General features: G+C 34.4%; 1 protein-coding gene across 1 annotated transcript; it reads left to right on the forward strand.

The window, feature by feature from the left end:
• Window positions 1–5429: 5429 nt before the first annotated feature.
• LOC113517869 (lebercilin) lies at window positions 5430–15338 on the forward strand. Its single transcript, XM_052894525.1, has 7 exons — window positions 5430–5606; window positions 7383–7593; window positions 9848–9912; window positions 10541–10732; window positions 11525–11744; window positions 12230–12370; window positions 12456–15338. Exons 1-7 carry the CDS (start codon window positions 5560–5562, stop codon window positions 13413–13415), a joined length of 1836 nt encoding a protein of 611 aa, XP_052750485.1. The 5' UTR covers window positions 5430–5559; the 3' UTR covers window positions 13416–15338.
• The last annotated feature ends 1354 nt before the right edge of the window (window positions 15339–16692 follow it).

Raw genomic sequence — 16692 nt, forward strand, 5'->3', positions numbered from 1 at the left:
ACAAGCCAGTTCGCACCGCACGGCGGTCAGACCAGAGCTGAAGCATTGTTAGGGACATAAGGAAGGGGTCCTGCGCTTACCTGGCCTCCCCACTCCTCTTTCTCGCATTCCAGAACACTTTTATACGAACTTTCCGGACAGACCTCGTAAATGTTAATATTATATATATATACCACAAGTGTGATATTATTATAAGTTATTATTGTTAAATATAAATATCTATATATATGAAAGAATCAAATTCTTTGGTATCGTGCATATTAATGGATCTATCATCACACCATTTATGGGATAAGCAGATAGAATAATTTTCTTTTCTTTTTTTATACAACTTAGAATGGCAAACAAGCTAACGGTCCACCTGATGGAAAGTGGTAACCGTCGCCTATAGACATGAGCAGTATCATGGACATAACAGTTTATACTGTTTCGCCTATAACACCCATGCTTTTTCATTCCTGAGGACTCAGGTGTTATTCCTCTGTACCCTGTAAACTCACTGCCATATCACACCCTTAAAATCGAAACAGAGCCATGGCCATGCAACACGAATGGGACAGAGCTGTCCAAGCAAACGATTTTTGTACAAAATCTCCCCCCGGAGAAATGTCGTGGATAAATAACATTTGTGTTTTCAAAGGTGGGATATGACAGTAAAATTACAAGGGACGAAGTTGTAATTCCTTAAGCTGGATCCACACTATAGTCCCGCTCTCGGTCTGGTATTATTATACAAGAAGCAATGTTTGTATTCATACTAAAATTCAGTCCTGTTCTGAACAATTTCGAACTGTTTCAACTGACCATACCAAGAGTGGCCCAAAACTGATATCATAGTGGGAATCCGGCCTTAGTAATCTGGAATAGTAACAAATGAGTTGTACTGTTAACAGCATAGTAGGTTTTACCTAGGCATGGGTAATATGGATACCGATCCAATATCTATATATTAGAATATTGATGGTTGATAAAAAGTCATTACCTATTTCGATATCACCCATATCGGTAGGATATCTATTTTCAAATATATTAAGTTTGTTATCCAATATCACTTTCTGGATAACTGATTTTTAACATATTCGTTATTGGATCAGTATATATTGGAACTAAAATATATAGGTATTGGATCTAAAATATATCTACTTAGATTCTACAATAAAAATATATAGAAATGGCAACAAAAATATATAGATATTGCGACAAAAATATATAGAAATGGCAACAAAAATGTATAGATATTGCGACAAAAATATATAGATATGGCAACAAAAATGTATAGATATTGCGACAAAAATATATAGATATGGCAACAAAAATATATAGATATTGCGACAAAAATATATAGATATTGCGACAAAAATATATAGATATGGCAACAAAAATATATAGATATTACGACAAAAATATATAGATATTGCGACAAAAATATATAGATATGGCAACAAAAATATATAGATATTACGACAAAAATATATAGATATGGCAACAAAAATATATAGATATTGCGACAAAAATATTTATTTTAATTATTTAACTCTTTATTGCACCATAAATAAAAATATACAATGGGAAGTGAATAATTCAAGTGAAATACAATAACATAAATACAGATTGAAATATACACATAAAGGTATAAAAGGCGGTCTTATCGCTAGCGCGATCTCTTACAGACAACCTTTGGTTAAAGGAGAACAGATAAAATTTATTTATTTATTGAAACTTCAATGTACAATTATATAAGTAAGTGTACATATGGCGGACTTAAGACCTAATGGCGTTCTGTACCATGAGGCAAGCAGAAAATTAAGTAGGCGGTGCATTTACTAATAAAATATGTATAAATATTGTTACTTCATATTACATGCATACATACATCCATAAATAATTAAATAAATATATATATATATATATATATATATATATATATATATATATATATATATATATATATATATATATATATATATATATATATATATATATATATATATACAACAGATAAAATTAAGGCAGAATAATATATACCTACTGAAGCAAAAAGTATAATTAAAAAGCAAAAGAAAGGTTTTTTTTATACAACACAGAATGGCAAACAAGCTGACGGCCTATCTGATGTACCAGCAGCAGAACCATGGACATAACAGTGTATACTGTTTCGCCCATGATACCCCCCATGCGTTGCCAATTCTGAGGAAATTTTTTTATTGGATTCCATACATGATTAATTCCTGTTAGCAATCAGTCTAAGTGGACTGCAATATGTGGAATAGAGTAGATTTTATTAAAAGTACAATTAAAAGTTCATTACTCTTGTCCTATATCCAAGCTCGGACACGTATTTGTTATGGCATAATTTATATAAATATTAGCGTGAAAACATAATCACAATTTTGGTAAAAATACTAACGAACTGCGGGGTGATTTGACGAAACTGTTCTAAGAAAAATAATAAGGCGAAAAACATAATTCATACAGCCAAATATTTTATGTAAATAAACGTTGATATATTGTGTACAGTTACTGTCGAATAAGTATATTATTTTGTTTACAATATGTGTTTTATTTGTCCTATATATACTTTTTTTTTACCACTGAAGTAGTGAACAAGCATACGGCCCACCTGATGGTAAGCGGATACCGTAGCCTGTGAAGCTTGCTATACCAGAGGTGTCACTCGCGCGTTGTCAATCCTGAAGCAATTTCTACCGCTTTTTTTTTTTTTGAAGAACTTTATGTAGTCTTTTGGAAAACCTCGACAAGGACCTCATTCTATAACTTGAGCGTTCGTGGGAAGAAACATCTATGAAACCGCGCTGTACGCGACCATCTAACCCGGTGTTTTTTTTTATACAACTTAGAATGTCAAACGAGCTGACGGCCCACCTGATGTAAAAAGTGGTAACCGTCGCCAATAGACATGAGCAGTACCATGGACATAACAGAGTATACTGTTTCGCCCATGATACCCCCCATGCATTGCCACTGAGGACTCGGATGTTATTCCTCCGTACCCTGTAAATTCACGCCATATCCCACCCTTCAAACCGAAACACAGCCATGCAAACAACTGCTTCACGGTTTCCCAATGTGGGGCCCACGCCCCAAATAGGGCAATTTGATAGTTAAGGGGAAGCAATTAAAAATGGACTTGAAGCGATTTTAACCCTCTTGCTTCGGCCCATTTAAACGCAATGTTACGAGTAGATATTGGTGCCAAATTTAACAAAAGAAGTAATTTAAAAAATGCTGTAAATATATATTGGGTAAAATTTCGTTTGACGTTACCAAAATATCAACTGGGCGATTAGAGTCGTCAAGTGAACTTTGTCGGGAAAAATTATGTATGGGGACATAAAAATTTTAGAAATGTTCAAGTGGAGTATGGCGCAAAAAAAAGGGAAACACTGATGTAACCTCTAAGGTATTGGTGTGAACTTTCTGTCGATGGCGAGTTTTTTTTTGATGGGTGAAAATGGTATGGTTACCCCGCCTGCGCTAACGGGATACGCTGGCGGAGCACCAGTGAAGGGTGATAGATGAGAATGAAAACTGGCCAGTTAGCCCATCATGATGAATTCATCAGGAATTAACCATTATAGTTTCCAGGGAGAACTGCGAGGAGGTCGACCTGGTTAGGTTTATTGCTAGCAATGGGATTCTCAGTCTCCATTACTAACAATCCCTTTCTCCCCTGTCGATGGCGAGTTGTTCTATGGTAGACGTGAGAATACATGTTTTTTAAACATTCAGACATTCTTGCGAAGCTTTGCTCGCTTTCTTAGGTGGGCACAAGAAGATTCTAAGGTGGGCACGCCTACGCGTTCTTTTAAATACGCCTCTAACGTCCTTTTACATAAAAAAGCGGAGTATATTGGTAGATAAACAATTCCGACTTCTAAATTTAAATAATTTCAAACATTATCAATCGTCTTTCGTTGACATGTGAGTATTCACGATTGAATTACCATTTTTAGGGTACCGTAGCAAATGGTACAGAGGGCCGCTCGTGGTGCGACTTTGTCCATCCGTACGTCTATCACAGTGATATCGCGGCAATTACTAATGGAACTGAAATCTGGAATAGTTTTACATCTTAGATAATATAGATAAAGCATCAAGTCTTAAAAACGGGTCAACTTTACCAGAGGGAGACTTTGTACAAAAGTCGTTTGCTTGGGTACCTCTGTTCCATTCGTGTTTCAACCGTAAAGCAGTTTTGTTTGCAAAGCTGTGTTTCGGTTTGAAGGGCATGATATGGCATGAATTTACAGGGTACAGAGGAATAACACCTGAGTCCTCAGGAATGGCAATGCATGGGGGGTATCATGGGCGAAACAGTATACTGTGTTATGTCCTTGGTACTTCTCATGTCTATAGGCGACGGTTACCACTTTCCATCAGGTGGGCCTGTCAGCTTGTTTGCCATTCTAAGTTGTATAAAAAAAAACTTTTTGTCAGATAATTGTCAAATTATATGACTCGTTTTTATCAGTGTTCTACATATATACTTACGTACGTAATGTATCTTGACGTATCTACATTTAATAATTTAATGAATAAAATGAGTTTTTACGCATTAAAATGACGACAAAAATTATGAAACAAAATAAATATAGAAGTTATAAAGGAAACACTTATAACTATTTATCACGCAAAATTGTATAAAAAATATTCTATATAAACTAAGTTATACATATAATTGGCCCGCACAGATTACAATGAAAATAATAAAGAGGTCCAAAAGAAATAATCGAAATTTTTAAATGCACCTATTAGTCCAAGAGGAATATTATATGAAACAGCTTCATTTGTACATTTTTAAACTGATTTTCATTTGTTTTCATGCTGAGTAGTTTTTAAATATCATCGAAAATGTGAGAAAAATTAATCGTTCACTGTTGGACATAGGCCTTCACCATTACATGTTAGTAGATGCCAAGCTTGGCAGGCGGGTTGACAACCGCAGTTATGTCTTTGTGATATTTTAAGAGGGACGCTGCTACCCGTCTTTTCTCTCTTAGTCGCCTTTTACGACCCTCGCGGGAAAGGAAGGAGTGGGCCGTTATATATTTTTTTTATGCAACTTAGAATGGCAAACAAGCTGACGACCCACCTGATGGAAAGTGCTAACCGTCGCCTATAGACACGAGCAGTACCATGTATACGACCACGCTTTATATTTATATTTCCATACAGAACCCTCGGAATTAAGTTTGGTTGTTTTTTTACATGACTGTACATGCATATGCGAATGGATGCGTAGGTAGAATGAAAGAGAGTAATATAATAAAAAATAAATAGGTATTATTTATCTGAGAGTTCAGCGACCTCTACATTTTATTATCTATTCCTATCCAGCCAGCCAGTATCGAGTCAAACCGGTGATTACATTTCGAATATTGATTGATGTATTATCGGTCACCATAGCAACGGGTTTACACAACAAATCTCATTGCATTTCGTACGTTTATTTTTTATCAAAATAAAACACATACCTGTTTTTGAGTTTGTTTTAATAATTTTTAAATGGATAAGAAAATGGCGCCCGTGTGTTGAACAATGTCAGTGCTCAGTTTAATACCTGAAGACAAGAAGAAAGAGCTCAGGTCTGATTTGTTTATGTATCTACTTTAAGTACCTAAAACAGAGTACTATAAAATTTGATATACGCTTTTTACGTTTCTAATAGATTATCATTACCATCATTATATCAGCCTTTAACTGTCCACTGCTGGACATAAGCCTCCCCCTAGGAGGTTTGCTAGTTGTCACGCTTGGCAGGCAGATTGGCAACAGCAGTTAGGCTTCAGTGAAGTTTTAAGAGGGACGCTGTTACCCATCCCTCTCCCTCCCTTAGTCGTCTCTTAGGACACCGATGGAAAAGGAAGGGATGACCTATTGTTTCTAATAGTTACGTCAATAAATAAGTTTCTTTACCGAATCGATAGGCAATAGTATGAAAGTGTTATTACTTAGACCGTTTGTACCTACCGACTCGTAGTTTGTACATCGATCGACTGAAATGTTAGCGTTAAGAAGAAACACTCGGTATTTACTTTATATATTTTTTTATCTTAAGGTTGACTGTAAGAGATCCCTTTATGGGATAAGTCCGCCATTGTATATTAAATCATTTACCAGTATTCAATCTGAGTTATGTACAATAAAGATTTTACAATACAATACAATATCTTATATATTTTAAGAGAAACGGATTGATAAAATGCTTAATATTGTAGTTCTCTTTTATTACGTCTTCATTCGTTGGAAAACATAAAGACTATATATGGCAGAATTGTAAAAACATAAGACAATGGATTGTGCTCAGAGGAATTGTTCAATATGATGCCCACAGCCACTTTCTACCATCGTACGGCTCGCCATCGACAGCGAGTTCATCCTCATGTCCTACAGTCTCAATGGTCGCGTACTGCGCAGTTTCAGAGATGTTTCCTCCCACGAACACTCAGGTTGTGAAATGAACACCCTGCCAAGGTTTTCCCAAGAGACTATTTATTTATTTATGTACACTTTATTGCACCATTTATAAAATAGTAAACACATTTAACTGTAATAAGAAATGATACAAAAGGCGGCCTTATCGCTAAGCAATCTCTTCCAGACAAACAGACTACAGTATGGGGTTTTTCAAAAGGGGGGTAAAGAGGTTTCTTCAGGGTCGGCAACGCACACGTAATACCTCTAGTATTGCAGGTGTTCATAGGCTACGGTAACCACTTACCATCAGGTGGGCCGTATGCATGTTTGCCACTTCAGTGGTATAAAAAAAAAAACAATAGAAAAACAGTATAAAAATATAAAAGACGGATTATGATGGCCAGTTATACGCCACATATTCATTAGTACATATATATGTACATGGCGGACTTAATGCTGAAAGCGTTCTCTCCCAGTCAACCGTAGGGAAGTGTCAGAATACTCGAATGCGGTACTAGTAATTATTGAAATAATATAGAACATATATATTTTTTTTGTGTTTTAAACAAAGATTTTGCATAGCGTATACGATTTTGATGTTAAATATACCTGCATAATCATCATGATGTTTATAAACACTGTTGAACGTAGGCCTTTCCCATAGACTGCTATAAGGAACGGTCCTGAGCCCTATGCATTCATTCAATGCATTTCATTGAAACTCTGCAATGCATTTGGGGTCGTCACTCCATCTAGTGGGGTGTCGTCCTAAACTGCGTTTACCTGTAAGGAGTCGCCACTTAAGAACCTATCTTCCCCATAGATTTGTGGTTGTTCGAGCTATGTAACCAGGTTATACCAATTCAACTTGTTTATTTTTGAGGCTATGTCAAAGACTTTGATTTGCTTCTGTGTAACAGGTCTGGTGTATATTATTATTTCAGAAAAGAGTCGCTAGAGAGCGTATACAGCAGCAATTCCAGATTAAACTTGCTGACTAAACGGAAGAGGCTAAACCCACTTACCGAGGCAATGTCCAATCAATCACTCAACGGGCGTACTGACAGATATGTGACACAGAGGGTGCTGTCGGCGAAGACTCACCGGGTGAAGCAACTGCAGAATCAATTGGCAGACGCCCACTATCATTTGCAAGTAAGTTTGTTTATGTTAATTGTATGGTATTTAAGCTTGCAGTTTATTTATTTAAACTTTAATGCACAGTAAATTTTTTTGTGAATTTTGGCGGACTTCATTACGGACGGTGTTCTCTACCAGTCAACCATTGGGTTAACGGAGAAATAAGTAGGCGATGCATTATTGAATAGAGGAAAAATGAAGTAATACTTTATATATTCATATATTATAAACATATAATTAAACTATTATATTATATTATAAATAAAAAATAAGTTAATATATATTATATTAACCTATTTAGGAGCCCAGTTCAAAAACCATAATTACTGTACCCTTATAAAACTATAATATATATATATATATATATATATATATATATATATATATATATATATATATATATATATATATATATATATATATATATATATATATATATAATAGATTAAATAAATAATACGTACAAAAATAAATACATAAAATATTACTATATTTATTTACTTTTTTTTATTTTAATAACTTTTTTAAATCAAATTTATAAGAGCAAATAAAAATCTATGACTCGAACAGAGTAAGATTAAGTTTATAGGGAAAGTGAATTTTCTAAGAAATAGGTTCTCTCTAACGGTAACTGTTGTTTAAAAATATGTTTTTTTTTATACAACTTAGAATAGCAAACAAGCTGCCGGCCCACCTGATGTAAAGTGGTAACTGTCGCCTATAGATATGAGCAGTACCATGGACATAACAGAGTATACTGTTTCGCCCATGATACCCCTATGCGTTGCTATTCCTGAGGACTCAGGTGTTATTCCTCTGTACCCAGTAAATTCACGCTATATCCCAGCCTTCAAACCGAAACACAGCCATGCAAACACAACTGTTTCACGGTTTTTTTTTCTTGATGGGTGAAAATGGTATGGTAGCCCCGCCTGCGCTAACGGGATACGCTGGCGGAGCACCAGTGAAGGGTGATAGATGAGAATGAAAACAGGCCAGTTAGCCCATCATGATGAATTCATCAGGAATTAACCATGATAGTTTCCAGGGGGAACCGCGAGGAGGTCGACCTGGTTGGGTATATTGCTATCTATATATTGCTTTCCCCCACTGTTTCACGGTTGAATCTAAAAATAGCAGATGAAATATCAAAAAGGTCAACAATATTATAGTCAAAATGAAATATTGAGTCGAGTAAGTTGGCAATGAAATTTTAATTTGCCAAGTAATTCCCTAATTCATTGCATTCAGTGAAAACGACACTGCCTTCACAATCAATTAATTTATTTAAAGATTCAATCAAGAAAAATATAAAACATTCTCTTTGAATTGTACTTTACAAATTGTGGTAGATTGTAGGCAGTAGCGTATTTTTTTTTATGGGTGAAAATGGTATGGTAACCCCGCTTGCGCTATCGGTATACACTGGCGGGGTGTCAGTGATAGATGACAGGTGTGGATGAAGCAGGTCAGTTAGCCCTTCGTGACGAATTCGACAAGAATTTACCACAATGGTTTCCAGGAGGGGCCATGTGGAGGTCGACCTGATAGAGTATATTGTTAGCAATAGGCTTGTTAGACTTGGTCAGTAGGGTTATCGCCTTCTATCAGGGATTAAACATTTAGCTGAATATGTTATTTTTGTAAAAACATCAAAAAGATTTTATAAGAGCCATATCCATGAGGACTCGGGTGTTATTCCTCTGTATCCAGTAAATTCACGCCATATCCCACCCTTTAAACCGAAACACAGCCATGCAAGCACAACTGCTTTACGGTTGAAACACGAATAGGACAGAGGTGCCCAAGCAAACGACTTTTGTACAAACCCTTCCTGTGTCTCTGTGTTCGCTGAGGATGGTGTGGTCACATGTCGTACTATAATAAAAACAATGAAATTGTTAAACTATAATAAAAATATAATTCCATTAAACTGTTTATAATTACTCCTCTCCATTCAAAGGTTGCTTGGAAGAGATCGCTCTTAGCGATAAGCTCGCCCATTGTTTTCTCACTGTGATTATTTCTTGTAATTGTTTACATTTATAATAAGTTTACAATTGTAATATTTTGGAGGGAACAATAAAGAGTATCTATCTATATATTTCCTCTTTATATATTATCGTTAGTTTAGGCATCATATGTATAAATTATATAACATTATTTACGCACTAATGGATGGACGTGTGTCTGGCCATTTTAAGAGATATCAACATAATTCAAGGAGAGATTTATGAACAACAATAAAACTTACTATTTAATTTTCCAGGAGCTTAGCAACGAGAATCGTATACTGAGGGCATTACAAAAGAAACAAGAAATTGCTTTACAAAGGTATAAAAGGCTATTGTTATTTTTTACAAATCATCTTTTACTTTTGTCTAATGAGGCCGCGGTTATGGTTCAGGGCGTGTATTTAATAATGGCTATATTTTGATTTGGCCTACACTTATCTTTCTTTTTCTGATTTCTATATCGATAAGATTATCTCGAATTCAAGACTGACTAAGAACCCTTTTGTTTTAATTAAAGAACCGTTGAAATTGATTCAGAATTTATAAATAGATCGTCTAACATACAAATTGTAAATAAAGAAACCAAATTGTAATAAGAGATCAATTCTATTCTTAAAAAATACAATTACAATGTAGACTACGTATAAAAAGATGCAATGATAATGTGAAATTTTAGATTAAAACAGGAGAGAACTTTACAGAAACTTGACATAGAAAATGCTATATTGTTTAAATAGTTGTGCATATGCAACACAGTACTTTTCTAAAAAAATATATCTTAGTACCAAATCTTTAAAGTTTTAATTGACTTTTGCAAGATCACAATACAAAATATACAAACGAGTTCAAAAATAGAAAATATTAAGATGAAATTTATTAAAAGAATTTTGTCTTATTAAGTAACACTAGCATTTTTATAAGTGATTATTTGTTTTACCGAAAATCAGATATGAAAATTCAAATGCGGAACTACCCCAAGTACTGAACTCTCACAATGAGGAAATGAGAGTACAGCAGAGCAAGTATAAACAATTGAAACAGCAATTCAAAGAAGTGTCCCAGAAACTGAAGGAACGGGATATGCAACTGCAACATTTAAAAGACGAGCACCAGCATTTGCTTGAATTGAGTAAAGACAGGTTAGTTACACTTACGATTTTAAATGAATCCATTCCTTTATTAGTTAAAGATTGCGTTCTAAAGAAACCGGCTTTTATTGTGATAAAACCAATAATTTTGATTTAAAATCAGTATTCAATTAATTTTGGTAAAATTTCTATGAAACCAATCTGTAAGTATATTCCAAGAATGAATTTTCCAAATCTTTAATAAAATTGATGGAGTTATTAGGTAAGAAACATGAAATGTACAGCCAAATTGAAAAATTTCTTAATTTTGAAGTCGGTTGAAAAGTATAGTTGTTTGTATATATGCTCTTATACTTATAACTTCCATAGTTTTGCATAATATCTTCATCATATATGATTTAGGTTATTACCTCCTTGGCTTCTTTTTAAAATAGTTCCAATATCTACAGTGTAATATCGAGAATGGTTTCCTCATGTGATGTGCCTAGTAACTTCTCTATATTAGATCTGTCTACTTGTATCTCTCAAGTCATCGAAGTCATCAAAAATTATCCTGTACCTAAAACTATAATAATCACATTTTAAATTAGATTTATTCGTTACGGAGTTATCTTACTTCAAATAGCAGTCTACTCGTAGTTGTAATATTATAAACATTTCTTAAATGTTTAGATGTAAAAGGAAATTTATGTCCAAATAGATAATTACAATTTATTAATTCATCCAAAAATCTAAAAAGTTTAGTAAAGAAAAATTACGGGAATACAGAAACATTATCATCTTATCACCAAAGATTATTTTCCATCTAAATTATTGATACTATTTTTATCGCATTTATTGCAGGAATCTTCTCGAACGCGAAAAACTCCAAGCTCAAGTAGCGGACTTGACAATTAAAGTTCAACATCAGAATGAGACTATTAGCATGTTGCAGCGTCGAATAGCACTGGAAGCGAAGAACTTCAAGCATCAGCTTCAAAACGAAATCAACAAACATAAAGACACGAGACATGACCTGGACCTCGCTATAAGCAATGCTGATAAATTGTCTACTATTATAGAGGTGGGTTAAAAATGATGTTTTCTGAACATAACCATTCACTATAATTTTTTTTTATCGTTATTACTTTGTATGCAAATAGATAGACATCTAAAAAGATACCAACAGATCTTTACTAATCCTGTTCATATTTCGTGTGGCATTGGAGTAAAAATAGTGTTACTGCTGTTTTTCATCTCTTGAAGGTCGTAAGAGATAACTAGGAGAACAAAATACAATTGACCAGTGCAAAAAAGGAAATTTTGAAATAAAACTCTATACCTAGCTGTCTAGACAATATGGTAATAGTCGGTTATCGATCCCGGATTACTAAGGCTTAAACACCTCATTTATTTTCATGTATTCGTGAGGATTAAGAGGTTATGATTTTTATGACCATCCATCAAAATAAAAATATAAAAACGTATGCATTGATATTTAACTAGGTTACTTTTACTATTAAATTCAGTATTAAACTAAATATAAAAAAAATACCTCTTGAATTACAGATGAAAGAAAAAATGCTTAGTACAGCTGCTAGTCGAACCGTTAAATCTCCAACAAAGTCATCATCTGCGATGAACATAACAAGACCAGTTAGTAAAACTAAAACGAATCAAGAAAGCTATAGGACAGATGACAGAAATAATGTAAGTAATCAATAAGAATTTAAAAATAATAATAAGTAAATTTTACTACCTACTGTATTATTTATAGCTAAAATTATCTTCACAGGATCATACAATATTAGCAAAGCTTTGTGAGAATTCACGAAATATCAATAGCGCTTTATCTCACGATGAAGATACATCTTCCTCAACTGAACCTCGATCCCGTTATATTACAAGCCGAACTAACTCCACAGCTAGTCGTTCAGCTTCTAATCAAACACGAAAAAGTTCGAAAGAATCATCTGATGAAATTCTTGAATTAGCAAAAACTGTTCAAGACGGTATGGCTGATTTAGCGATTTATGATGAAGATTCAGATTATAAAAACTCCTCACCAGACGAGGTCCAAAAGAAGATAGAAATAATGAAGGCAGACCTTCTTAACAAAATAAAAAATAACGAAGAACCAGTATTGAGAACAAAAAGTTTGCTAAGAAGGGGCTCTACAGAAGAGTCTATTGAAGAACAAATTGAAAAAGTAGATGATGATGAGCGTCCAAAGTCGAGAGGGAGGAGAAACTCTAATGTATCATTTTTCGATGGTGTTACAGTCGAAGAAACAACTACCACGGTTGCTATTAACAATCAAAATAATGCAATCGAAGTTTTTAAGCCTAACCGCGAGAATAGTTCTCTAGAGAGAAAACTATTGGGAAAGCCTATAGATAAATACTGTAAAGATATAATTCAAGACATAGAGAAGAGTAGTTTAGTTATAGATAAACATATGAAACAGTTTAATAGTTCGAGAATGGAGAGCGATAAGCTTGTACAACAGTTGCAAGCTGTAGACAAAATAAATGATTTTGTTAACTCCCAAAGCGATATTCCCGCAGAGGCATTAACTGAATTGAATAATAATTTTAAAATGCTTACAGATCAGATATTTACTGAGCAAACGCCTGTACCAAGAAAAAGATCTATATCGGGAAGAAGGAGTTCCAGAGATTCTAGAACTAATTTAATGGGTGACGCCAATATGAGTAATCAGGACTTATTAAATGATCTGCTAGGAAAGAAATGATGTACATTCAATATTTGACTATTTGGAATTCTGTAATATTGTGCGTAAAGTTATATGTCTATAACCAAGAAGGTTTTGTTGATGTATTCTTATGATAGCTGATAATATTTTAGGATCGACCATCTATTCATATTCTCTCCAGTTTTTTTACAGATTAAATGAGATGTATAGAGAGAAATAAAAGGGAACAAAGCTGAGAGTAATTATTTTACTACATTCAACTCAAAATTTGTTTTATAACATGGTGAAGCCTGTAGTATCTGCATCTTTTGTACGAATGACCAACTTCAAGTAGCTTTGACAGAAATCTTCTTGGCAAAGAGTAGACAATTTTATGAAGCTATTATGGTAGCAGGGACCAATTTCTTCAAAATTTTAAAACATTAAATTGTTTAGTAAATTTTTCTTTATATAGCGAATTCAGCTAGCAAGAATACGGTTCACTTGTAAGTAGTCACGATACTTGTAACTAGGCTTGAGTAATATCGATTCTAGTCCGATATCTATATTTCGGCTACCTCTGGATATTGACGGCGGTAAAATAGGTTATCACACATTTCGATATCGCCCATACTAGTCGGATATTTAAATTCATTTTGATCTGATTTTTTATTTCGATCTATTTAATAATAAATTTTTAACATATTTATCATTGGGCTAATGTATAATATAAACACCTCTTGCTAAATACTGGGCATGGGTAATATCAATATCGCTCCAGTATCGATATATTGAGGTTTTCTGAATATTGATCTTGAAAAAAGTTCATCACCAATTTCGATATATCGACTTTTTTCTTTCATTTCAAATATTCGATATAGAGCCAATACAATATATAAATATTTCTGAATATTTCCTATCCCTACTATGAATTGCCCACTATCAAAAGGTTTTATATAAATAAAGTTAATAGAAAACACAGCTCTTTACATATTTATTTCATGAAGAGAGACCCATTTTATAATCTGTATCATTCATTAAAGGGCACATAAAATTTGTACCGTGAAGCAGTTGTGTTTGCATAGCTGTGTTTCAGTTTGAAGGGTGGGATATGGCGTGAATTTACAGAGTACAGAGGAGTAACACCTGAGTCCTCAGGAATGGCAACGCATGGGGGGTATCATGGGCGAAACAGTACCTATACTCTGTTATGTCCATGGTACTGCTCATGTCTATAGGCGACGGTTACCACTTTCCATCAGGTGGGTCGTCAGCTTGTTTGCCATTCTAAGTTGTATAAAAAAAAAAGTGTTTTCATTTATTCATTGCATTTTTTCGATTCTAGAGTAAATTTGACTGTATTTTTTGTATAATTACGTCACATCATCATCAATTATACCAATTTAATGATTTTATTGCAATAGAAAAGGGGTTTACAATCAAGTCGATATAATACTAATTTTGTGTATTGAAATTGTCCTATTTTTGTGGAGAATGTTGTTAAAAATATATATTTTTAATTACACAAAAAAAAAAAAAAAAAAACCTTTTTAGAAGCCATTTTACGCAAACTAACAAGTTTTTTTTTTATACAACTTGGAATGGCTAACAAGCTGACGGCCCACCTGATGGAAAGTGGTAACCGTCGCCTATAGACATGTGCAGTACCATGGACATAACAGAGTACACTGTTTCGCCCATGATACCCCCTATGCGTTGCCATTCCTGAGGACTCAGGTGTTATTCCTCTGTACCCAGTAAATTCACGCCATATCCCACCCTTCAAACCGAAACACAGCCATGCAAACACAACTGCTTTACGGTTGAAACACGAATGGGACAAAGAAGTACCCAAGCAATCGACTTTTGTACAAAGTACTGAGAGCGTTGTGTGACTTGTTTTTTTTTCTAGTGTATATCTAATGTATCTCATCAGAGCTTTTTTATATGAATTGTTATTTCATATTGTTAATGTGATTGAATGGGGAGAGAATATATTTTTGAGAAAAAAAATTATTTGTTTCATTGATGCCATGTTTTTTTTTTTAAATGGATGATAATGGAATGGTAATCCCACCCGCGCTATCGGTACACACCGGCGGGGCACCAGTGAAGAATGATAGGTGAGGATGAAGCAGGTCAGTTAGCCCATCGTGACGAATTCAACAAGGATTGTTCACGATGGTTTTCAGGGGGAACCACGTGGAGGTCGACCTAATAAGGTATATTGCTAGCAATGGGGCTGTCAAACTCCATTGCTAACAATCCTTTTCCCCCCTGATGCCATGTTTGTGGCTAACATCGAAACATGGTCTTACATGGTTGCACATATGCAAAAGTTTTAACTTACTCAGCGAGCTATGAAGAGGAATATGCTCGGAGTTGTGTAACAGAATTCGAAATCTGCAAAAGAACCAAAATCATCGACATAACCCGAAGGAGAAGTAAGCTGAAGTGACAATGAGTTAGTCATATAGCTCGAAGAAACGACAACCGAAGGGGAAGAAAGGTTCTTGAGTGGCGATTCCGTACGGGCAAACGCATTGTATGTAGGTATTGACTCCCCACTAACTTCAAATGCATTGTGGAAGTCTGTAGGTGCTGTTAGCTCAGGACCGTTCTTTATAGCGGTCTATTGGAGAGGTATATGTCCAGCAGTGGACAGTTAATGTCTGATATGATGATGATGATGATGATGATGATGATAGTAGTCCAGTCTGTATAATAAATGTTTTTTTTTAATTGAAATAATTTGAGAATAATTGTTTATATCGGCTTGACGTATTAATTTCGGGATCGATGGACTTGTTTGAATTAGGACTCCCAAAAAATAGTCTTGTAATCTAACTACTAGTTGTTAGCAGCTATTTCGTATGTGAGTATTTCAGAAGCAGGAAAACCATGATGTGTGTATCAAGGGGAACCTACTCGTAAACTAGTTTTCAAGTTCGATCGTCAAGAATACTAACGTGAAAACCGCATCCAATTTGGTGCAATAGTTTTTCCGTGATGTTTTTTTTTTTACAACACAGAGGGCAAACGAGCATGCGGCTCACCTAATGGTAAGTGACTACCGCCGCCCATGATCACCGACGACACCAACGATATTGCAGGTGTGCTGCCGGCCTTTTTAAAAGGAATATACTCTTTTCTTGAAGGTTATGTTCCGTGATGTACTTTAGTATTATTATATTTTGTTATAACAAAGAACATATCGTCATAGTCGTAGAATATTGACGGATCTGACAAATATTACATATATAGATCCGTCAGTATTCTACGACTATGACGATATTATTACTAAAAATCTAAGAACAATATTATAAATATAGACACT

This window comes from Galleria mellonella, unplaced genomic scaffold (genome assembly GCF_026898425.1).
Source record: "Galleria mellonella isolate WM207_F2 unplaced genomic scaffold, CSIRO_AGI_GalMel_v1 utg213, whole genome shotgun sequence".
Taxonomy (NCBI): Eukaryota; Metazoa; Arthropoda; class Insecta; order Lepidoptera; family Pyralidae; genus Galleria; species Galleria mellonella.